This window comes from Lissotriton helveticus, chromosome 7 (assembly GCF_964261635.1).
Source record: "Lissotriton helveticus chromosome 7, aLisHel1.1, whole genome shotgun sequence".
NCBI classification, from domain to species: Eukaryota; Metazoa; Chordata; class Amphibia; order Caudata; family Salamandridae; genus Lissotriton; species Lissotriton helveticus.
This window is the reverse complement of record NC_136068.1, coordinates 1,264,247,850-1,264,266,667: the sequence shown is the minus strand read 5'-3', so window position 1 is coordinate 1,264,266,667 and position 18,818 is coordinate 1,264,247,850. Positions and strand designations below refer to the sequence as shown.

The 18,818-nt window shown below is 42.0% G+C and overlaps 2 protein-coding genes across 4 annotated transcripts in view; one reads left to right on the top strand and one right to left on the bottom strand.

Annotated features, from left to right (window-relative positions):
- Positions 1 to 6,008, bottom strand: part of MRPL27 (mitochondrial ribosomal protein L27) — a 43,276-nt gene extending 37,268 nt beyond the window's left edge. The window contains exon 1 of the mRNA XM_078654464.1: positions 5,867 to 6,008. Coding sequence (XP_078510590.1) covers positions 5,867 to 5,921 — 55 coding nt within the window. The 5' untranslated portion in view covers positions 5,922 to 6,008. The remainder of the gene's footprint in view (positions 1 to 5,866) is intronic.
- EME1 (essential meiotic structure-specific endonuclease 1) overlaps positions 5,927 to 18,818 on the top strand; it is a 97,909-nt gene continuing 85,017 nt past the window's right edge. Inside the window, exon 1 of one of the 3 annotated variants that reach the window (XM_078654460.1) lies at positions 5,927 to 6,046. The gene's annotated coding sequence lies outside the window, so the exon portion shown is untranslated. Of the gene's footprint in view, positions 6,101 to 18,818 lie in introns of all 3 variants that reach the window. The other 2 variants (XM_078654459.1, XM_078654461.1) reach the window with 2 other exon arrangements.

Genomic DNA, 18,818 nt, shown 5'->3' with positions numbered 1-18,818 from the left:
AACTTGTTGGGTGAAAACTCTCATGTAATAGTGCTGGATTTTTATCCGTCGGTTTCTTGTAAACACTGGTGTGGATTTGATGATCTTTTAGAGTAATCATGACGTCTAGAAATGATATTGTGTGTTTGTCTATATGGTGAGTGAATTGGATTCTAGGATCAATCTTGTTGAGGCTTTGGATGTTGTTAGTTAAAGATATTTGTGTATTTTTCCAAATTAAAAATATATCATCGATATATCTTTTGTAGTAAATCAATCCTTCTCGCCATGTCTGGTCCGCCATGATGTAATCGTTTTCGAATTTGGCCATGAATATGTTAGCGTATACACAGGCTCCTGGAAAGCCCATTGCAGTGCCATTAAGTTGAAGAAAAAAATCATCTTGCCACATAAAATAACTGTTTTACAAGCAGAATTCTAGCAGTTGAATGATCAGACACTTCAATGTTTCAGGCTTGTCATCTTGTAGCAGTACCCACTCTATTGCTTCTAATCCTGAGGCATGAGGGATAGATGTATAAAGTGCAACCACATCTATGGTGCAAAGAGTCAAGTTATCAGCCGGGTTCAGATTAATGGTCATGAGATTTCTCAGGAAGTCAGATGTGTCCTCTAAATAGCTTGGCCAGCGTTGAATGAATGACTGTAGGTGAGCATCAATGAATCTCCCCAAATTCTCAAAGATAGACTCGCATCCAGACACAATTGGTCTGAATGGAGGATTCTCCATATTCTTATGTATTTTTGGGAGAAAATACATTCTTGGTCTTTTTGGGTAAGCTTGCCAAAGATAACGCTTGGTAGTAGTATTGATCCAGTCAAATTTTTCTGCTTGATCCAAAATTGTACTTAGGGAATCAGAGATGTCATTAGTGGGGTCCCTGTCAAGTTGTGTGTAAATGTTGTGGTCCATTACATGCTCTGTACTTTTTGCATAGTAAAAATCTGCGTCAATCACTACAAGACTTCCACCTTTGTCTGCCTTCTGTATTACGATTGCATCATTTCTGGCTTATGTTTGAAGAACACTAAACTCTGGTCGGGAGAGGTTTTTGAGATTTCTTTTGTATTTGATCTTATGTAAATCAGTCTTAACTAGAATTTCAAAAGTGTGTAGACTTTTATGTGAAATTGGAGCGATAAACGTGCTCTTGTTTTTTAATTGGATGGTAGAATCATCATTGGAATCAGTTGGATTCATTATGGAAAAGAAATTTTTCATACGTAACACTCATGAATTTGTAGAAGGATATCTCTGTTTCCAATTCTGTAGTATGATAAGTGCTTACAAATGTAGTGCCTTTGTTCAAGAGATTTTCTACAAATTGTGTGAGATGTTGTTTGGAAATATGGACTATGAGATTTTCCCTTGGCTTCTCAAACCTTTCTTTTTGTTTTCTTTTTCTTTTTCCTTTTCCTCGTCTTGTCTTTTTTCGAGTTGTTTCGAAGCAACTTGGTCCGGTGGTCTGCTTAATGTTCCCTCCTTTTCTAAAAAAGAAGAGGAAGATGGGATAGATGTTACATCACTGCCTGTTGCACTTGTTTTATCAGTCGGTTTGAAGCTTGATATCTGACTGGCAGGTTGTCTAGAGATATTTGTATCACTGTCTGAGATTACACTTTCGTCTGATGAGGCCGGTTGTATTTTTTTACCGCTGTATCTCCTTTGGGCGTAAACTTCGGCCCACGTATATGCTTCATTCAACTTGTAATCTATCGTATCTCTTTTGAATTTACAAAGTTTTGTTTCTTGTAGTTCTTTACCATATTTATCAAGGCGAATATTTAGATCTTCTAAAAATGTATCCCATGGTTCCGCTTCCATTCTAGTGGATAGCTCTTGTTTGACATTGTAGATTTCCTCTTCAAGTTCATTTATCGTTTTGAGAGTTCTTCAATGAGTAGTAAAATTAAATCTAAAGAGCACTTATTAAGTATGCGATACCATTTCTCCATAAATTGCTGGTTGTTATTAAGTCTGAAAAGCATTGGTCGTATAGCTAGGCTCAAACCGCGTGGAATTCTTTTTACACGGTGGTATTGAATTAAAGTAGAGGCATGTAGGCGTTGGTTGAGTTCACGTCTTGTGAGGTATTCTAGTTGGCGTAGTTGCTGAGCAATAGATCCACTTTGGGCATCAAACGTTTTGGTTTCCTTTATTAGTTTGTAAATTTCCGTTGCTTCATCAGCTGTGTATACTTTTGTGGATGCACGGTTGTCCGTTATTTTCGCGATAGATTCAAAGGACATTTTTGTAAATGGTGGAGCTGGTTTTCACTTTGGCAGAAGTAAGTGATAAAATTAATGTGTGTGAGAACCGCACTCGTGTTGAAAGATTCAAACAAGGTATTCTGATATAAACGTTCCCTTTATTTCTTTCTTTTTGTTGACAGAACCCCTGACAAAGGAACTTTCAGTTCCGAAATGCATTGGGTCATGAACTGAAATGTATTATGGTTTCTTATTGTCAAAAGCAACTATTGTATTGTAAAGTATTCATGTTAATGCAAAAATGAATGTATAATGAATCTAATTGCTTAAATTGCCATTTTTGACATGATTAAAATGAATAGCTCTTCATTAGTGGTTGCATGTCAGAGTCCTAGCAGCCCACAGGGGCTAGGCCACTTTCATAATTCTTAGCTATCTGTGCCAATAATTGAACGAGTGAACACAAAAAACAGTCCCTGCTTAAAAAAATTGGAAGGGGGCTGGGAAGGCATGTCTGTAATTCCATGGTTACCCTATCACTTCCCTGATGTATTTATTGTGTCCCAGTTAATTTAGCATCCTGTGGGATATCTTGTCAACAATATTCACGGGCAACTGTTAAATGATAAGTCAAGAACAACAGGATGCACAGAGAAAGAATGATGGACCAAACGTGATCCAGATTTATGCTAAAAAAACACACATTATAAACGGAGTAACTGAATTCAAAACCTGGAAAGACTATGGACTTGACTGGAGCAGAGACAGCAATCAACTCTTATGCTGAAACAATTCCCTATCCTTGAAAACTTTCTTGGACAGCTTTCCGTCAATAAAATCAATTGAACAACAGGTATTAGCAGTAAATATTTTGCGTGAATGGCACATTTACTCCAAGATGTGTCCCTAACCACTCTGAGATAGTTTAGGATTTACTTCCCATTTTAAACTGTTCCAATTCCTTACCACCTTTAATACAAAAGCAAGTCCCTATGGTCCTGTGAACCAATCACCTCTTTCTCAAAAAGTAAAATATTTTTAACATTTGGTAACTGCATAGCTACTTAGTCAAACTCAGGAGGTGACGATACATTTTCTTTCAAATTACCTGTATTAAACAAATGAGAATGGAATAGATTAAGCTTGTGTTATTGCAGATTTGTAGAGGCACTATCACTCAGAAGGGTATACTAGCACTAAGCAGGAGTGAGTCTAGCCTAACCTAGGGCTTACTGTTGCTACACGAAAAGCCAGGTCTTCAGCTTCTGGATGAATTCAAGAAGTGAGGAGTAAGCTCTTATGATTAGTGGCAGGTCATTCCACGCTTTAGAAGCGATGTAGGAGAAAGCTTGACTGCCGGATCTGGTTTTTAATATGAGTGAGATGGGCATAAGAGTCCGGACAAGCTGAGGTGTGTTGAAGGTTTTATAAAACAGATGAGATTGTTGATGTGTGCTGGGACAATGTTACGTAGTGCCTTGAAAGTGTGGGTGAGGAGTTTGAATTGTACTGGTTTGTGTAAGGAGAGGCCGTGGAGCCATTTCAGGAATGGTGTGATGAGAGTGTAACATGGGAGCTGAGAGCTATTCTGGACTCCAGCTTGCTTGTGACAAGGGCCTGCATGACGGTTTTTCGGGTGCTAATTGGGAACCATTCGAAAATATTTCTCAGCATCTTCAGAGTATGGAAGGTGTCGATCCTAGCTTGGGTGGGTGGGTGTCTGTCCTAGCTCTGTTGTCCACCAGGTGGAGTCCCATGGTGGAGTGCTCTTCTCGAAGATCATGATTTTGGTCTTGTCAATATTCAGCTTTGGATAGCGGTATTCATCCTGTGGACACTTTTAGTGATGTGAGCTTTGATTTATCTGTGAAAATTGTTATACTTTATAACCTTGTATACAGTAGCAACTATTCCTGTGTAAGGTGCTCAGATAAGTCCATCGGTCTTTTTCACTCTATATGAAATTGCAAATAAGTAAAATGTGTATTTACGTTTTTTAAATGTGTTTTATTGATGCATAAACTAAGTACCTGACTAGATAAATGTTGAAATAAGGCAAGGAGAATTTTTTGTAAGGAAAGGTCAAGCGAAACATATTATAGTGCACAAAAATGTAATTTGTGTATACATTGTTTGCAAATTAAATTTTTGAAAAAACATACATCCAGTACCTGCAAAGGAGAGCATAGCTACAGCCCTGAATAGAGCCTGTGGCACTTGGAACCAAATATTACAGCCAAGGTCTGGAACAACATTGGAGACAAAACAGCAACTAGAGTCAGTGGGGCCGATGCATACCTGCCAACTCACAGGGCGTCACCCACCGTATGTCACACAAGTTCAGCTCCCTTCACACGGTCACCCGGTGAGGAGCCGAAATCACATGGCGGCAAGGAAAAGACATTGAAAACCACTGTAAACAGTGGATTCCCAGCTCATTGTCGCAGATTGTATGCAGCCAATGTCCATTAAAAGGAGTGAAAACACCTCAGGACATCGGCACCAGCCTACAAGGTCCCTTTGTGTTTTTTGGGGGAGGGGTGCGGGGGCTTGGTGAGGAGGAGAGTGCGGTACCAGGCCCCGCCCTCTCCTCACACAGTAAAGTTTCTAGGTTGAGCATTCGATACCTCTTGTATATACTTTAGTATATACTTATTATATACTTATATGTGTATGTACTATGTGGGCTCTGAAGATCTGCCCTAGGACTTGTCTGCTTCCACTTAGGGACTTTTTTTTCTGTTCATCTGCCTCTAGTTAACTGTCTTGATAGAAAACGACCAGCAGAGGTCAGCAAAATACTAGAAACACTTTAGCATTCTCTAGTTTACAGTCCATAGAAATTGTCTTCCACGAGCACCTGGGGATAATATATTTTTCAAATCTTGTATTTTCAGAAATATGACCACCAAAGATCCTGATTTTATATTAAAAACATAGCTTTGGACTATGCCATTTACCGCTGAAAGGCAATATTTCTCTCCATGTGTTCCCATATCTGGTGCTTACTTTCCCTCCATGTTAAAGAACAGTAGATGTTTTAGCACCCAGGCTAATGTGCTGCATAGCTAAATACATATAAGACTTTCTTTTTTTTTCTGGCAACTGCTTCTATTTAACTTTCTTGATAGAAAACGACCAGCAGAGGTCAGGTCAGTAAAATACCAGAATCTCTTTAGCATTCTCTAGATTACAGTCCATAGAAATTGTCTCAGGCTAATGTACTGCATAGCTAAATACATATAAGGTCCCAAAGGCGAGACCGATTGCATTGCAAATGCTTGTTTTGCAAGTCAGCAGGTATGCCGATGCCTGTACTTGAACCCTAGATGCTACACAGAGCTTGGCATGACATCTAAAACAATGCTGGACCTGGAACCAGAGTTTTGTGCGATAGAACCTGACAAATGCCTTCCACTACAAATCTCAGAATCACCTCGTATCCTGCTGCCTCTACGACATAATCCCATTTTCAAAATCCCATTCTTAGTTGAATGTCACTGTGGCGTAACCCCCACCCTCCTGTTTGCCCTCTGCAGACAGCACTGCCTCCCCACACGTAAGGATCACAGGAGACCACTATCCACACAAGTGTACACTACCAACACCTACGCAACCCCTTATCCCTGTGCATACAATCTCAGTCAGAACTCACCGCTGTAGCCACCACTCCCCAGCCCACGACACAGTACACTCAAGGAAGCCGCCATTGCTGCCGGGCTGGCGCTTTCTCAGTGACGTCACGAGGGCGCGCCGCTCGCGGGAATAATCGAATCGGAGGAAGCGAGTGCACAGCGATCAACTAGCAACTGGCAAGCATAAACGCAGGGAGTCGGTGAGTAAGGGTAAGCGTTTCAGTCCGGTGCGTGCCTGCGAAGGATGAAGTAAGGTGTGTACTTGGAGGCTGATCCAACACATTTGCATGGCTTGCATGACACTTAGTATCCCGAGTTAAAGCACGGCACTAATGCCGGTGTAAATAGATATACATTTTAGAAATAAGAATCAAATGTTTTATAAGGTCCTTAAAATATCTGCACACATTACTAAAGTGCTGATGCCAGAAAGGTGACAGTACAACAGACAACGCGCATTAGGAGCACAAATCCTATTTATTTATTTATTTTAATGCGATTTTCTATAGCGCGAACATTACCCGGAGGTGTCAGAGCGCTTTACAAAAGAACCAGTTCCGATACATAAGGATTTAGGATTACATGAGTTACATAAAAGATACAAACAGGGAAAAAAATGCAAATGTACAAGTTGTAAAGTCACACAGGGAAGAGATTCAAATAGAAAAAAATGCAAATGTACAGTGCAGCTCACTGTCAGTATCACAAGCTGGGGCAGTTAGGCACAGATCAGAGTTACAGTAGGTATATGGTATTTTTAAGAGTGCAAACTTAGCCAAAAGGCATCGGATCGCTGCACAGGTTCAAAGGCAGGAATACGGTCAACGAGTAATCGTAGAATTGGCTGGTTCTTGGAGCAAAGTGTACTTATTCTTCTTTGTGCTGCAGTGTACGTTAAAAAGGTGAATCTTAAACTATATCCTAAATTGGAGCAGCGTTGCGGTTGTTCTGATAGATACACTGATGTTGTTCCAGGTATTGGGAGCATTGATGGAAAAGGCCCGCTGCTTTGTTTTTCTTTTTATACACTTCTTAGTCTTCAGTCTGGCTGTAATCTGACTGTGGGTGTGTGGAGAGCCTTCACAGGTGGTGCGTTTGTCTTCAAGGTAAACTGGGTTTCTGGTTGTGATGGCTTTGTAAATAATGCAGCTGCTATTGAGTCAATCAACAGAGTTCATTCAGGTTGGGGAGTGATTTGAGCATATTTATCCAGTTCCTGGATGAAACTTGCTATGGCATGTAGGATGCCCTTATAGGGTGCCAATGTGGAGTCTGGGAGGCCACGGAGCAGGGCTGTGCCATCTTCAAGATGCAAGAGTATGAGGGCATGATCAGCAGTTCCAAAGACTAGAAGAAAACAGTTTTACTTTGTTTAAAAGGAAGAACTGGTACCAGGCCACCTCTGTATTTTTGGCAATGTGTTCCTTTGGCGTTGTAGGCCCTGAGCCCACATGCTACTAATGTGAGTGACACAGACACATGACGTATACTGGTTAATTGTTTACAAGCATGTGCACTCATGCCCTTTTATTGTCAGGCTCACATCACTTGTGACGCCTGTGTGGGGTGCAAGTGTGTTCAGCCCGCGAGGGAGTGGCTGGTAAAACAAGTGCCTGCTGAGACACTAGAACATATCCAGCAGGCCACAACAGGCATGTGGTTAGTGTGCAGGGTGAGTCCAAATGACTTGGCATTCAGTGAAAGTTGGGGTTCAAACCCATCAAGTTTCATATCTGTGAGCCAGGGTTGTACTTTTCTAGCTTGTTGTATTCTATGCACTACAGATAGAATATGCATGAGCTGAGACTTTGATCCTTTCCTAGTGTATCTATCTGTCAAGAGTCAGGCATGCCTGCCACCATGTGTCACGTGATATTGGTTCATTTCCCATGGTCTCCAAGTGAAGAGCCTACTAGTAAGGTGTGGAGAAGGTTAGTTGGAAACTGCTGCAAGGAACGGGGTTCCAGCTACTTTGTAGAGGCTCTACTCTGTCAACATCCATTAATGGTTTTACAACCTCCCCAGGACCTTGGTGGCAGAGTCAGAAGCCTCTGTCATTTGTTTTTGAATGAAAGTAGAATAACTTGTTTAGGTAGTACTGGGCTCTGAGCCTTGCTTTAGCTACTGTTGATGAGGAAGTTATAGGCTCAAGGCCCTACCTATCAATGACCCACTTATCAATGACCCCACCACACTTTAGATCCTGCCCTTCCAAGGTCCCACACTGTTCCATGGTAAGAATGTTTTCGAAGTTGGCAAGTTTGAAGAGTGAAGGGGCAGAGAGACAGCTTGGGCCCTGGTGTCACTGACAGTCAGAGGATACTCTGACAGTCTGACACTGAGAGATCACCAATAGTAATTCCTTCACCTTACTATCCCAGTTGTGAAACAAATTCCACTATATTTTCCACTTCCTGTAGGAATCTCCATTGTCACTTCATTCTAAGTCTAGATTCTAAATCTAGATTGATGTATCACAAGGGAAATAAGCCAGCATGAGGTACTACCCCCCCCTTTAGCATGTTGTTAAACACCAGGAAACACCAGTCACCTGCTTTCCTCCCGGGCTTTCCTTGCCAGAACATTTGCAGCACCATTCATTCTTAGTGGCCAGATGAACAGGGGTGTACCTGTGTTTATAAGCAGCTCCTTCACTCACGTATCCCTCTCACCATTTGTCGTTCCCCCCCCACCCCCCGATTTTCGTTTTCCATCCTTCCTTGCTGTTTGCCTTTCCCCAATTTCTTGTTCTTACCGTCCGCTCCATTCACTCTCTGTTTTTCCTCTGTCCTTCCTTTGTCATCAGATTCCACTAGAGAATGCTCAACGTCAACACCTAACAAAGTATAACAGATATGTTGTGAACAAAGCTCGATTTTTCTGGCCTTTGTTTTTCTTTTTTTCAATATACCAACTTTCAACCACTGACCGAAGATTTCAAGTTTGATAAGTTGAAGTAAATCCTCTGGTTCTGCTTTAGGCAGTTCATTTATCCACACTGCAGCCTTTCATTAACAATGGCACCCTCACAACTAATAACAAGCATTTGCAATGCAATAGGTCTCGGGTTAATTAAGTTTGAGCTATTGGCATTGCTAAATATTGCAACACCAACTGCAACAAAAGCTATTGGTGTTGCATTATTTAGCAATGCCAATAGCTCAAACTTTAATAATGCAACACCTGTTGCATTGCAAATGCTTGTTTTCCTGGTTGTTGGTACCTGTGGTGGGGCACTACGTGCGTCTATGCGCTGTACAGAAGAACACAGTTCTCAAGAAGTGTATAGTGCCCCACGCTGGTATACCCCAACACACTACGAAGGCCAGTCCGATGCTGGCGTGAGGGGGGGTGGAAGGAGGGTGGGGGATCGGGGGGGATGAAAAGTTAACGCCGTTCCAGATGAGGGGGCTGTGGCTGTGTATGGTGGGGTCGAGCTGTGGCTGTTTCATGGGATCGGACACAAGCAAAGATCAGAATAATGTTTACAGGTCCATGCTCGGTCTCAAGTTGTTAAGGGCCATGCACAGCGGCTCTTTTTAGTTATTAATCAGCAGCTGCCTGCTTGGAACTTGCCGTGCTGGGTGATGTTATTTTCCCCTCGGCAAGCAGAGCATGTTACTGTGGGTGAGATTGGGCGTGGGTGGGTGGGTGGGGGGGAGGAAGTGATTTGCCCAGAATCACAGGAGGTTTTGGCGTCGTTACCGAGACTCGAACCCAGATCACCAGGTCCGAGGTCGAGCGCCTTAGCCGTTTGGCCAGCTCCTCTCCCCAAAGTTTACTGAACGTTCTCTGCCATGGCTGAGGGGCTTGGATTAAATTGCACTGCGGACAGCTAGTCCAGACCAGATGGGTGGAGATATTGTTGGAAGGACTTTATTGTTCAAAGCGTGTATCGCCGGGCGTGAGAATGGAGAATGCCGTTCTTACTGGGCCTGAGGCAGGTAATTACCTCTTACCTTGGGTGGAATTGCAGGGGGGTCCGTTTGAGTTCTTTGGCTTATTTTCTACCAGACTTGAAGCTTTTCTCAAAGTGTCCGTTTAGTCCACATTTTATGTGTTCGTGTTTTAGTCAAAAACGTTGACATTTCCGTTTTACGGCTGCAAGTATATGCACGTTGTCCTCACTGTGGATGTCCGTCTCAGAGTTGGAACAAAGAGCTGCGACTTAAATCAAACTTCGCAATTGTTTACCGACTTGGGTTACTCTTATTGCCCTCACCAAATATGGCTGTGTAACTATTTCGTCTAAAAATGTTACTTAAACGTGGCCCATGTTCGCAAATTCGTTATTTTACTGAGATAAAAATGATTAGCGTGTAGAAAGATTAATTAGTGACTTATTGTCTTGTTTGCTGTCTCTTATTTAAACAAGCAAGCTAATAATTACAAGTCATGTCGCCCGAGAATGGAGAGTAGCAGCAATTGCTCCCGACAGGGAATGGAAACTTTGCCAACTGTTTGTTATTGAGCTCCTGTTACAGACGTTTGCGGGAATGTGCAACCGAAAACTTCGACAGTCTCTTGCGGTAAAATGCGCCCCTGCGCTTCTCGAATCCTGGCTTACAACAAAACAATGTCGAGAGGTATACCTACTAAACATACCAATGTTTTACGGTTTCTCTCGTTTGCGTGTACATCATGACTTGTGGCTTTTTGTCGCAAAATATAACATTGCAAAGGGAAAAAAAATCTGCATGAATTTCAAACTGTAAAGAAAAACTGTAAAAGTAACAAGCATCACCCGAAGGCAGGCACTTTCGCGATCGCTATTGTAAACACGTGGTGCACGCGCACATATGCTTTCAGTTATCGTGGCCCTGTCTGGCCACAATAATTGAAAAAACAAGACAGTGCTGTTATCAGCGCCGCGCGCCCCTCTGCAGACTCCCCCTGCATTCCAGAGAGGCGCTCGACGCGATCCGGTCTGCCATGCCATGCTGTGGAGACAAGACCTGGCCACGCCCACAATGTTATCCTATGGGGAAACGCTGCGCACAGCCAGGTCTTGTCTCCCTTCGTCGTTCTGAGACGCCGACTATAGTTCTCTGGCGAGAACGCGCTTTGCGCGTTTCTAGCCGAGACATACAAATTAAAAAAGAATCCTGGTTCCGCCTCTTCTACAGATAACGTCCTGGAGGAACCCATCCAGTATAGCAAGATTTAGACCAGTTTACTTCTTGCACTACAACTGATCTCCTGGAAAGAACAATTATAATTCGTCTTCAGTCTCACTTAGAAGAAGTCAGCTTTCTAAACTGCAGAGATTCTATTGCAGTTTTAGACAAGGGGTAGAAGATGGTTCTGGTCCTTCATCTGTGGCAGTTGTGGACTACTTATTTTTTCAAATTTACAATGGTAGCAGGGGAAAATAGCTGTAAAGCTAAGGCACCCCCTGGTTACTTTAGGGTTCAAGAGGAGGGGGAAAGAGAGGAAAACTGTAACTAGAAACAACCTCTTGTCAAACCCAATAGATTTAAATCAGGCAATTGCTCTGTGTTGGAACCAAACTTTGTCAGGTCACCTAGGGTAGCCTGGCCTAGGGTAAGACACAATCATTAGAGGCACATGTGTAAAGGTTGCAAACCACCCAGCAATAAATTAACGCAATTTCACTCAAAAAGGACGCTACACCAATGTTGGAAAAATACGAGCTTGTTTATAAAAATAGTATTTGCTCTTTTATCTTTTAGAAATCACAGTTTAGTACATTACAGTTTGTCTTGAAAATAATAATAATACTTTTAAAGCTGCTAAATCATATCATCACCCAGCATCAACAGTACATTACATTACATTAGACTCCAAACTTTACTGACTTTGACTTCTCTGAAGTGCTTATACCTTTACCCCCCCCTCTGTACCTTTAACCACAAAGAGGGTGCACACCCAGCGAGAAGTGTAGGAAATACACAAGTTCTATGTTTTCACCAGTAACTTCTATGAGGATCTTATAATTTTCCTTAGACCAAAGGTACTCTCAACACCACATTGGCAGTTGCTTTTACTCACAGGTTCTGATTAAGTGGCTTCTTTTCCCTGGACTGGCAATTGTTTAGGTTTGCGCCATCAAGCTACTCCCCACCTCATGGAACACAGTGGAAGGAAAAACGAACAGTGAGCCAGGGCACTTTTCATATGCACTAGAACTAATTTTCCCCAGAAGGGGAAGACCTTTTCTTGAACCCCACTCCTCTAACTCACAAGGTGATTAATCCCTGGGAGTGCTCAGTTTTCCCCTTCACCCACTCACTCCTTACTGTCTTGTGGGGGCTGTACTGCCCGAGTCTTCAGGTATCTGGGCTGACAGACGGCTCTTTAGAGGTCCCAGCCGGCAGCTGTCGAGTCCGCTACTTCCCGCCCAGCCAGCTGCTCAACTCGGTGCTGGCGCGGGGAGAAGCGGTAATGCCAATTCCCCTCTTCCCAAGGACGATTGAAGTCTTTCCGCCTCCTCAGCCACTCGCTCTCTGGGCTGGTGCAGGCAGGGCGCGCCTCCGCTGACAGGAGCCGCTCTATACCGTGCCCTCGTTTCCGGCCGACTCCTCCTCTCAGAGCCCGTCGGCTCCACCGGTCATGCGCAGGGGTGCAGTGTCTCCTCAGCGGAGATCGCGCTCTACTGACGGCGCCTCCCCTTCCGCTCCTCTCACTCCGGGACCGGGGAAAAACACACAGGGCTGCTCCTGCAATAAGCGACTTCCTCGCTTCACCTCTCCCCTCTCCACGGTACCGGTGGCCACAGCTCCGCTCCTGCGCTGCTCACCACGCGCTGGGTCGGGGGTAGACCGGTTCAGCCTCACCTCGCTTCCGCTCCCTCAGCGCTGGCTCCTCTCCACAGCCAGAAATCGGCCACAGCAAGTAAGAGATGACACTCTGTGGGATTTTGTTACTAGGGGGAAGCCACGGCAACCGGAGACATAATTCGATTGACGAGCTGAACAAGGGGGGGGGGGCACCAAGATTAACCCCTCCTCTACTGGACAACTCTCAGCATTAGTCTCTCTAAAGTCCCTCTACTGGGCAGAGGACTGCGCTCCGCAGCGCTGCAGTCTCCTTCTCCTTTTCACACCCCTGTATTTCTAGACTAGGGGTTGGTCAGGCGCCCAGGGTCTCCAGCCATCCAAAGCAGCAGGGTCAGGACAAATAACCCAAGGGAGGAAGGGTGGTGAATCAATAGGTCAACGCTTTGACTATCCTACCCCCACCTTCAGCTACAGCCTGTCCTCTAGCTGACTCTCTCTAGTAAGACAAAATGGCTGACCAGCATGCCGCCTTTTATAGGCTGACCCTCAGAGGTCCAGAAGGGACCAGAAGGTTCTGGAATGCCCTACTCTATCCTATGGGACAGATTCTAGGTTTGTCAGTTGGGACAGTTGGTAGCCACCATTTTGTGACTCCAACTATTTTCCTATCAGGAAAGGCCTCTAGGCCTGAGGTAAAAAACTATGAGGGTGAAAGAACACCTATCCCCTTGAAAAAGCTAGTGAACACAAAAATTAATAAAGGCATGAGGGGCAAAAAGGGGACAAAATAAATAATAAATTGGAGGGACTACGCAAAAAAATCAGACAGGTCTAACACTCTGTTATAATCCATTATGTGTACAACACAAATACAATAGCGCCATTAGTTATGGTTTTCAAGTAGTTTTGATTTATTTTGTTCAAAAATATTTTTCATCTTTTTAGTATATAAAACTCTTTTTATCTCTTTTTTTAGTACATAAAAAAGAACAGTTAATTTTTCATTATTCAGTATACATGATTGTTTTTTATAAAATCAAGTATCACAATATTTTTTTGTAAATGACAAAAATTAGAGGTCCCCACAAACACAAAAAAACATAATAAAGCTATAATCACAAATCATACTCTCATGCACGCTACCTTATCAGTCAGACTATTCACACACACACACACACACTAACTCACACACAACAATTTTTCAAAGGAAAGAGGAAAAAAACAGAAGAAAAGCACATCTGATCTGAACTGGGCTAAATTCATATGAGGGACATCAGTTCATCCTCTTAGTTGTCAGAAACTTTCTTTTAGTTGTTTTTTCTTATGATGTATCTCTCAGATGTGCAGAAGTGGCCTACGTACGTTTCGGTGACACGGTATTTATATCACCTTCATCAGGGCCGAAGGAAAATAACAATATCCACAAAGAAAAGTGGGGAGTCTAAATATCTGAAACAACATAGATACAAAATATTCCGTTTTTACTGTGCTGTACACTGGAATTCACGCTAATATATGTCACATATAAGAATTAATTCTGTGCTTGCTAAATAACAGTTAACAACCCAGGACATTTCCTTCATTAGAGAAACTAAATTTAAGAAAATAAAAAGAGTAGCCACTGTGAATAGTAGTGAAGATTAGTGAAGCTCTCTTTCACAAGTTTCAGTCAAGTCAAAGAAATGAAAAAAATATAGATATGTGTGTAGGATAGTCCAACCATCACCATAGCGTCAATAATCTTTATATAGAAACCTACATTGTGGGTACATGATAGAGAAGTCAAGGAGTACATCTTAGTGCGAGATCATGAGGTGTCCTGTTACAACAGATGGCTGGGACGTCATTTTAGGTAAGTATCTGAAAAGGAGCAAAACTGTCTGTAAGACATGCAACTATTTTACATAATGTTAAAGTGCATGTAATCCTGGCAGCCACCCTTACTTACACTGGAGGGCTGAAGGCACTATCTATAAGATCTTGTTAGGGTAAATCAGGCATCTAAGTTTCACATATCCTCTCGGCGAAAAGGAGAAAAATTATATCATGTGTCCTATGGGAGAATAACAAGCTTGAATCACATATATTTGGCAATAGAAGAGATTTTGGGCCAGATAATATATAGTTATCCATTGCTCAGGACTTACCATTATTATGTGTATTAGGGGCTGGAGTGGATCAGTTTCTCTATTTATTTCCTCCAAATGTGTGTCAGCCAGTCTTTCTAGGTCGTAGTGTACCAATTATCTGAAAAATATAAGGGCAATACACTAACTACTAGTTTGGTCCAGCATATACAAGTAACAGCTATCCTTGACTACTTCAAGATTGATTGTGTATGTCTGGCAACTTGCCCTGTATCGTATATAGGTGTCTCTATAGTTTGTCGTATAAAGGAGTGGGGGAGATTCGTGGTCCTCTTGTATGAACACCCTTATCTACTCTATGTACGGGAGTACCTATATGGGCTAAAGCCCCAGGCAGCACGGTTTATAGCGATGTGACGCCGAGACAATCCTCCCATATTGGTCGACCCAGCACGCATTTACGGGCTTACAAATACTGTGTAATGCTCGCCCAGTCACTATGTGATTAGATTTTGCGAGTCACTCTGTGGCGAGATATATATAAAGGAATCTTCTTACCCACCAGACATAGAGGCAGTAACTGGCCAGAATAAAACAAGATGCCTGCTGAAGTATTTCACTTATCAAACTAAAGAAACTGAACTAACCGGGGTCTAAACCGGGCACATCCTGGTCTGAGTCTTACCGTGTCTCGAAGTCGGGAATTGCCATAGTTCGAAGCCGTCTGTATCCGAAATCTCGCGATAGCCAGAAACACTACCCTGGTTGCTTTTATGTAGTACGGATATGCGGGAGTTCCTAAATGAGACATCGCGAGAGTGGAGGTGTATCCGCGAGTTTTACACAGAAAAGAGCAAGCGCCATATTGGAACTGGAGCACTGCATACCTAGTAAAATGCAACTACAGAAGAAAGACGTGAAAACTCCTCATATGTTAATCGCGGAAATAGTGCAGCGGGGGGGAGAGATACAAAGCCTGCTCAAGTGTGGCCGCTATATTTGCCTGGTTACAGTTTAAAAAAATACGGCGTCCATTCTCGTGGCTCAGTAAGTATGCATTGAAGATATAAATTTACCACCTAAACGATACTTGCAGGGTTGACTGTGTCGATATCCTATTTGGAAAGAGAAAAATGATCGTAAGGACGCTCCCAGATGTGTATCTTTGTCAATATGAGATGATGGTTTTAGACCATAATAAAATTGTAAACCAAGGTCTTGCAATCATGGGTTATTAAACGCATATGGGAGAATGGCTGGTACAGTTGTCAGATCTAAGGATGAGGGATAAAGTGTCCTATACGTACTACTGGGTGATATATTTTAAAGCAGAATCTTTCAAGGTATGTCAGGCTAAGCCAAGAAACACCGCTCCCAGAAATATGTTTTTGTAAATATGAGATGCTAATTATAGACCATAACAGAATTCTAAAATAGGGTCTTAAAAGCATGGGGTTATTAGACGCATGTGGGAGAAAAACTGATACAGTTGTCAGATCTAAGAATGAGGGATAATATATCCTGTATGTACTCATGGGTGATATATTTCAACCCAGAGTCTTTCAAGATATATAAAGCCAGGCCCAGATAGAGTTGTATTTATTACTAGGCCGACATGACCCATAGCCCATAGGCTCCAGATTGTTATTATAGGGTAATAGACTGACCCCATAGAGATAAATGTAAATGTCATAACAGACATAGACAGATGTCTAGGTGGTCACGACCCATATGATTTTCTCATTGAGACCCTTACGTACAGTGTCCAAGGAATAATTTTCCCCTGCTAATAATGGTAGCAGGGAAAAATAGAAAATGTACATCTCAAATTGAAGTAACCAAATTTGAAGCAAAACAGCAACAGTAAATGACAGCAATAGTGGATAGAGTGCTACACCACACCACACTCTGCTACCAAAAGCATGAAGAGTGATGCAAGGGCCATCACTCATATCAGGAACACATTTTGTAGGGAGACACCGACCAGTGAAAATAGGCCCAGTCTCAGTTTTTGATAATTGATGAAAAATATAAAACAGTTGTAAGGTTTATATTTATGTATCTCGTCATAATGGACTTTTTTTCTTAAAGCTGTTAAGATTTAAGGCAGAACGGAATATAGAAAGAATAATTTATTGCATTTAAAAATGCAGGATATGGGCAGACCAGAGGTGTTCTATAGCATGAGCCAGAAAGTGTTGACAGAAAAAGAGAGTATAGTCTTAGTTATCATACCTGTGTGAGAATATACCTCTGAGTTCTAGAGTCCTATTTTTAGAAGAAAGTAAAGGTAATGAACAAGAGGTGATTATCCAAAGTTATTCCTAAGTAGGCATAACAATGATAGGGTAATGAGTTTTGGGTGAGTCAGTGAGAAAGGTTAGGGCACCGATGTGTTAATGATATTCAGATAATCGTGCAGAAAAGAAACATATTGCATTCAGTCAAATCTAGCTACCTAGTGATGTTTTGAAGATAAAAAGTAATGTCCAAGTTTTAAGTGTGGATAATCAACTATGGAAGTGAAATGTGGTACAATTTCGTATATATCATTTGTGGGCTTGGTTACAGTAGAGCCTAATGGTATGAGGTAAATTATGATCAAGTATTGTTTATACTCACATTTATACTAAGCAACACCTTTTTGCATGGAGGTATATCTAGTATTTAATCAAAAAGAACTAGGGTGAGGGGAGCATAATAGACAGAACCAGTCAAGAACATTGGTACGATGACCTGTATACCCCAAACATGCCTGGAAAAAAACGAATTATTGGTTTAAAGGTAAAGTTCCTGCTAGTAGCATGTAAGCAAAGGTTTATTAAGGAAATTAAACATGTATGAAAAATGATTATAAAACAGAGCATGAAGTACAAAGTTGTGAAAGTACAATACCATTTATCGTGGGGTCCAAAAGTTTTGAATCCCACCTTACATAGCAACTAGATTGGATACTGGTATGCTACCGAAATTCACTGCCAGTGAGAGGGGAGAAAGATGTCCAACCTGATGTAAAGTGTAAAGAGCAGTGATAGTAAAAAAGGTAAACCCGCCAGGGTTAAAAGAAATAAAAATGACATTTGGGAAGTGCCACAACTGTATTGGAATGGCGGAATAAGGAGCACTGATTACTATGTGCTCTCCTGTAAACCACAAAGGCAAACACGAAAACCACTTGACTCTATAATAACCATCAAGGAATATGTTATCATTAATGTAAAAATAGAAAAAGGGCCATAAATGCGATGGCAACCTTATAGGTATCAGAGTATGGGGTAAAAACTAAAATAGGCTTTGATTTGAGATTAAAAACAAAAGATGCATGATATTTAAGAGAACATAATGCATAGTTGTCAGTGCCCTTCCTGGGTGAGTATAGCCTGGGCACGTCATACTTCAACAGAGGGGACGAAAGTACAAAGGAGTATGCAAATTTCCATGGGTACAAGTGTAAGTCCCCGGTCTTTAAAAAATAATCAGATGAAAACTGGCAGCCAATGCCTATGGGCAAGTCAACTTTTGCATTAGACTAATCGAGCTTCTAATATAAAAAGAAAATGCGGAGACTAACCAGTAACAGCCATTACACTGGATTGGCACGGTCTCAATGGCAACAATATAAGTGCCTGGCAGTGAGCTTGCTGGCCATTGATGTTAAGTAGAAAGAGGGCAGGCACAGGTTTAAGGAGACATTTCTAGTGCCACATTGGAGGGACGAGTGTCGGGCAAGCTTGTATTATTCGTACTAAGTATGTGGATGTGAACAATAAATATGAAAAGGCAAACGTCTACAACATATATGGAAAGTTGAGTGGAAGTGCAGCATAGAGTGCGTAAAATAAGGAGTAATCAACAAAATAAGGCAGTGTTTAACGAGAGCACACTGTAATATTAGTGTGATATTTAGAAAGTCATGAGAAGCAATTTGTCTTGTAACATACTAAATGTGTGATATATTGAGAAAATGTCAGATGCATAAGGTATTCAGATAGACAGCGTATGAGTGTCTGTGAGATATTATGACGCAAGACAAGACAGAAAACCCCAGCACCATGTCAGAAAGGTGAATGTCGTGCCAGGGGGCCCTCTGTCACCCCTCCTGTACCTCCTGGCAATCAATCAATCAGAATCTTATAAGGCACAAC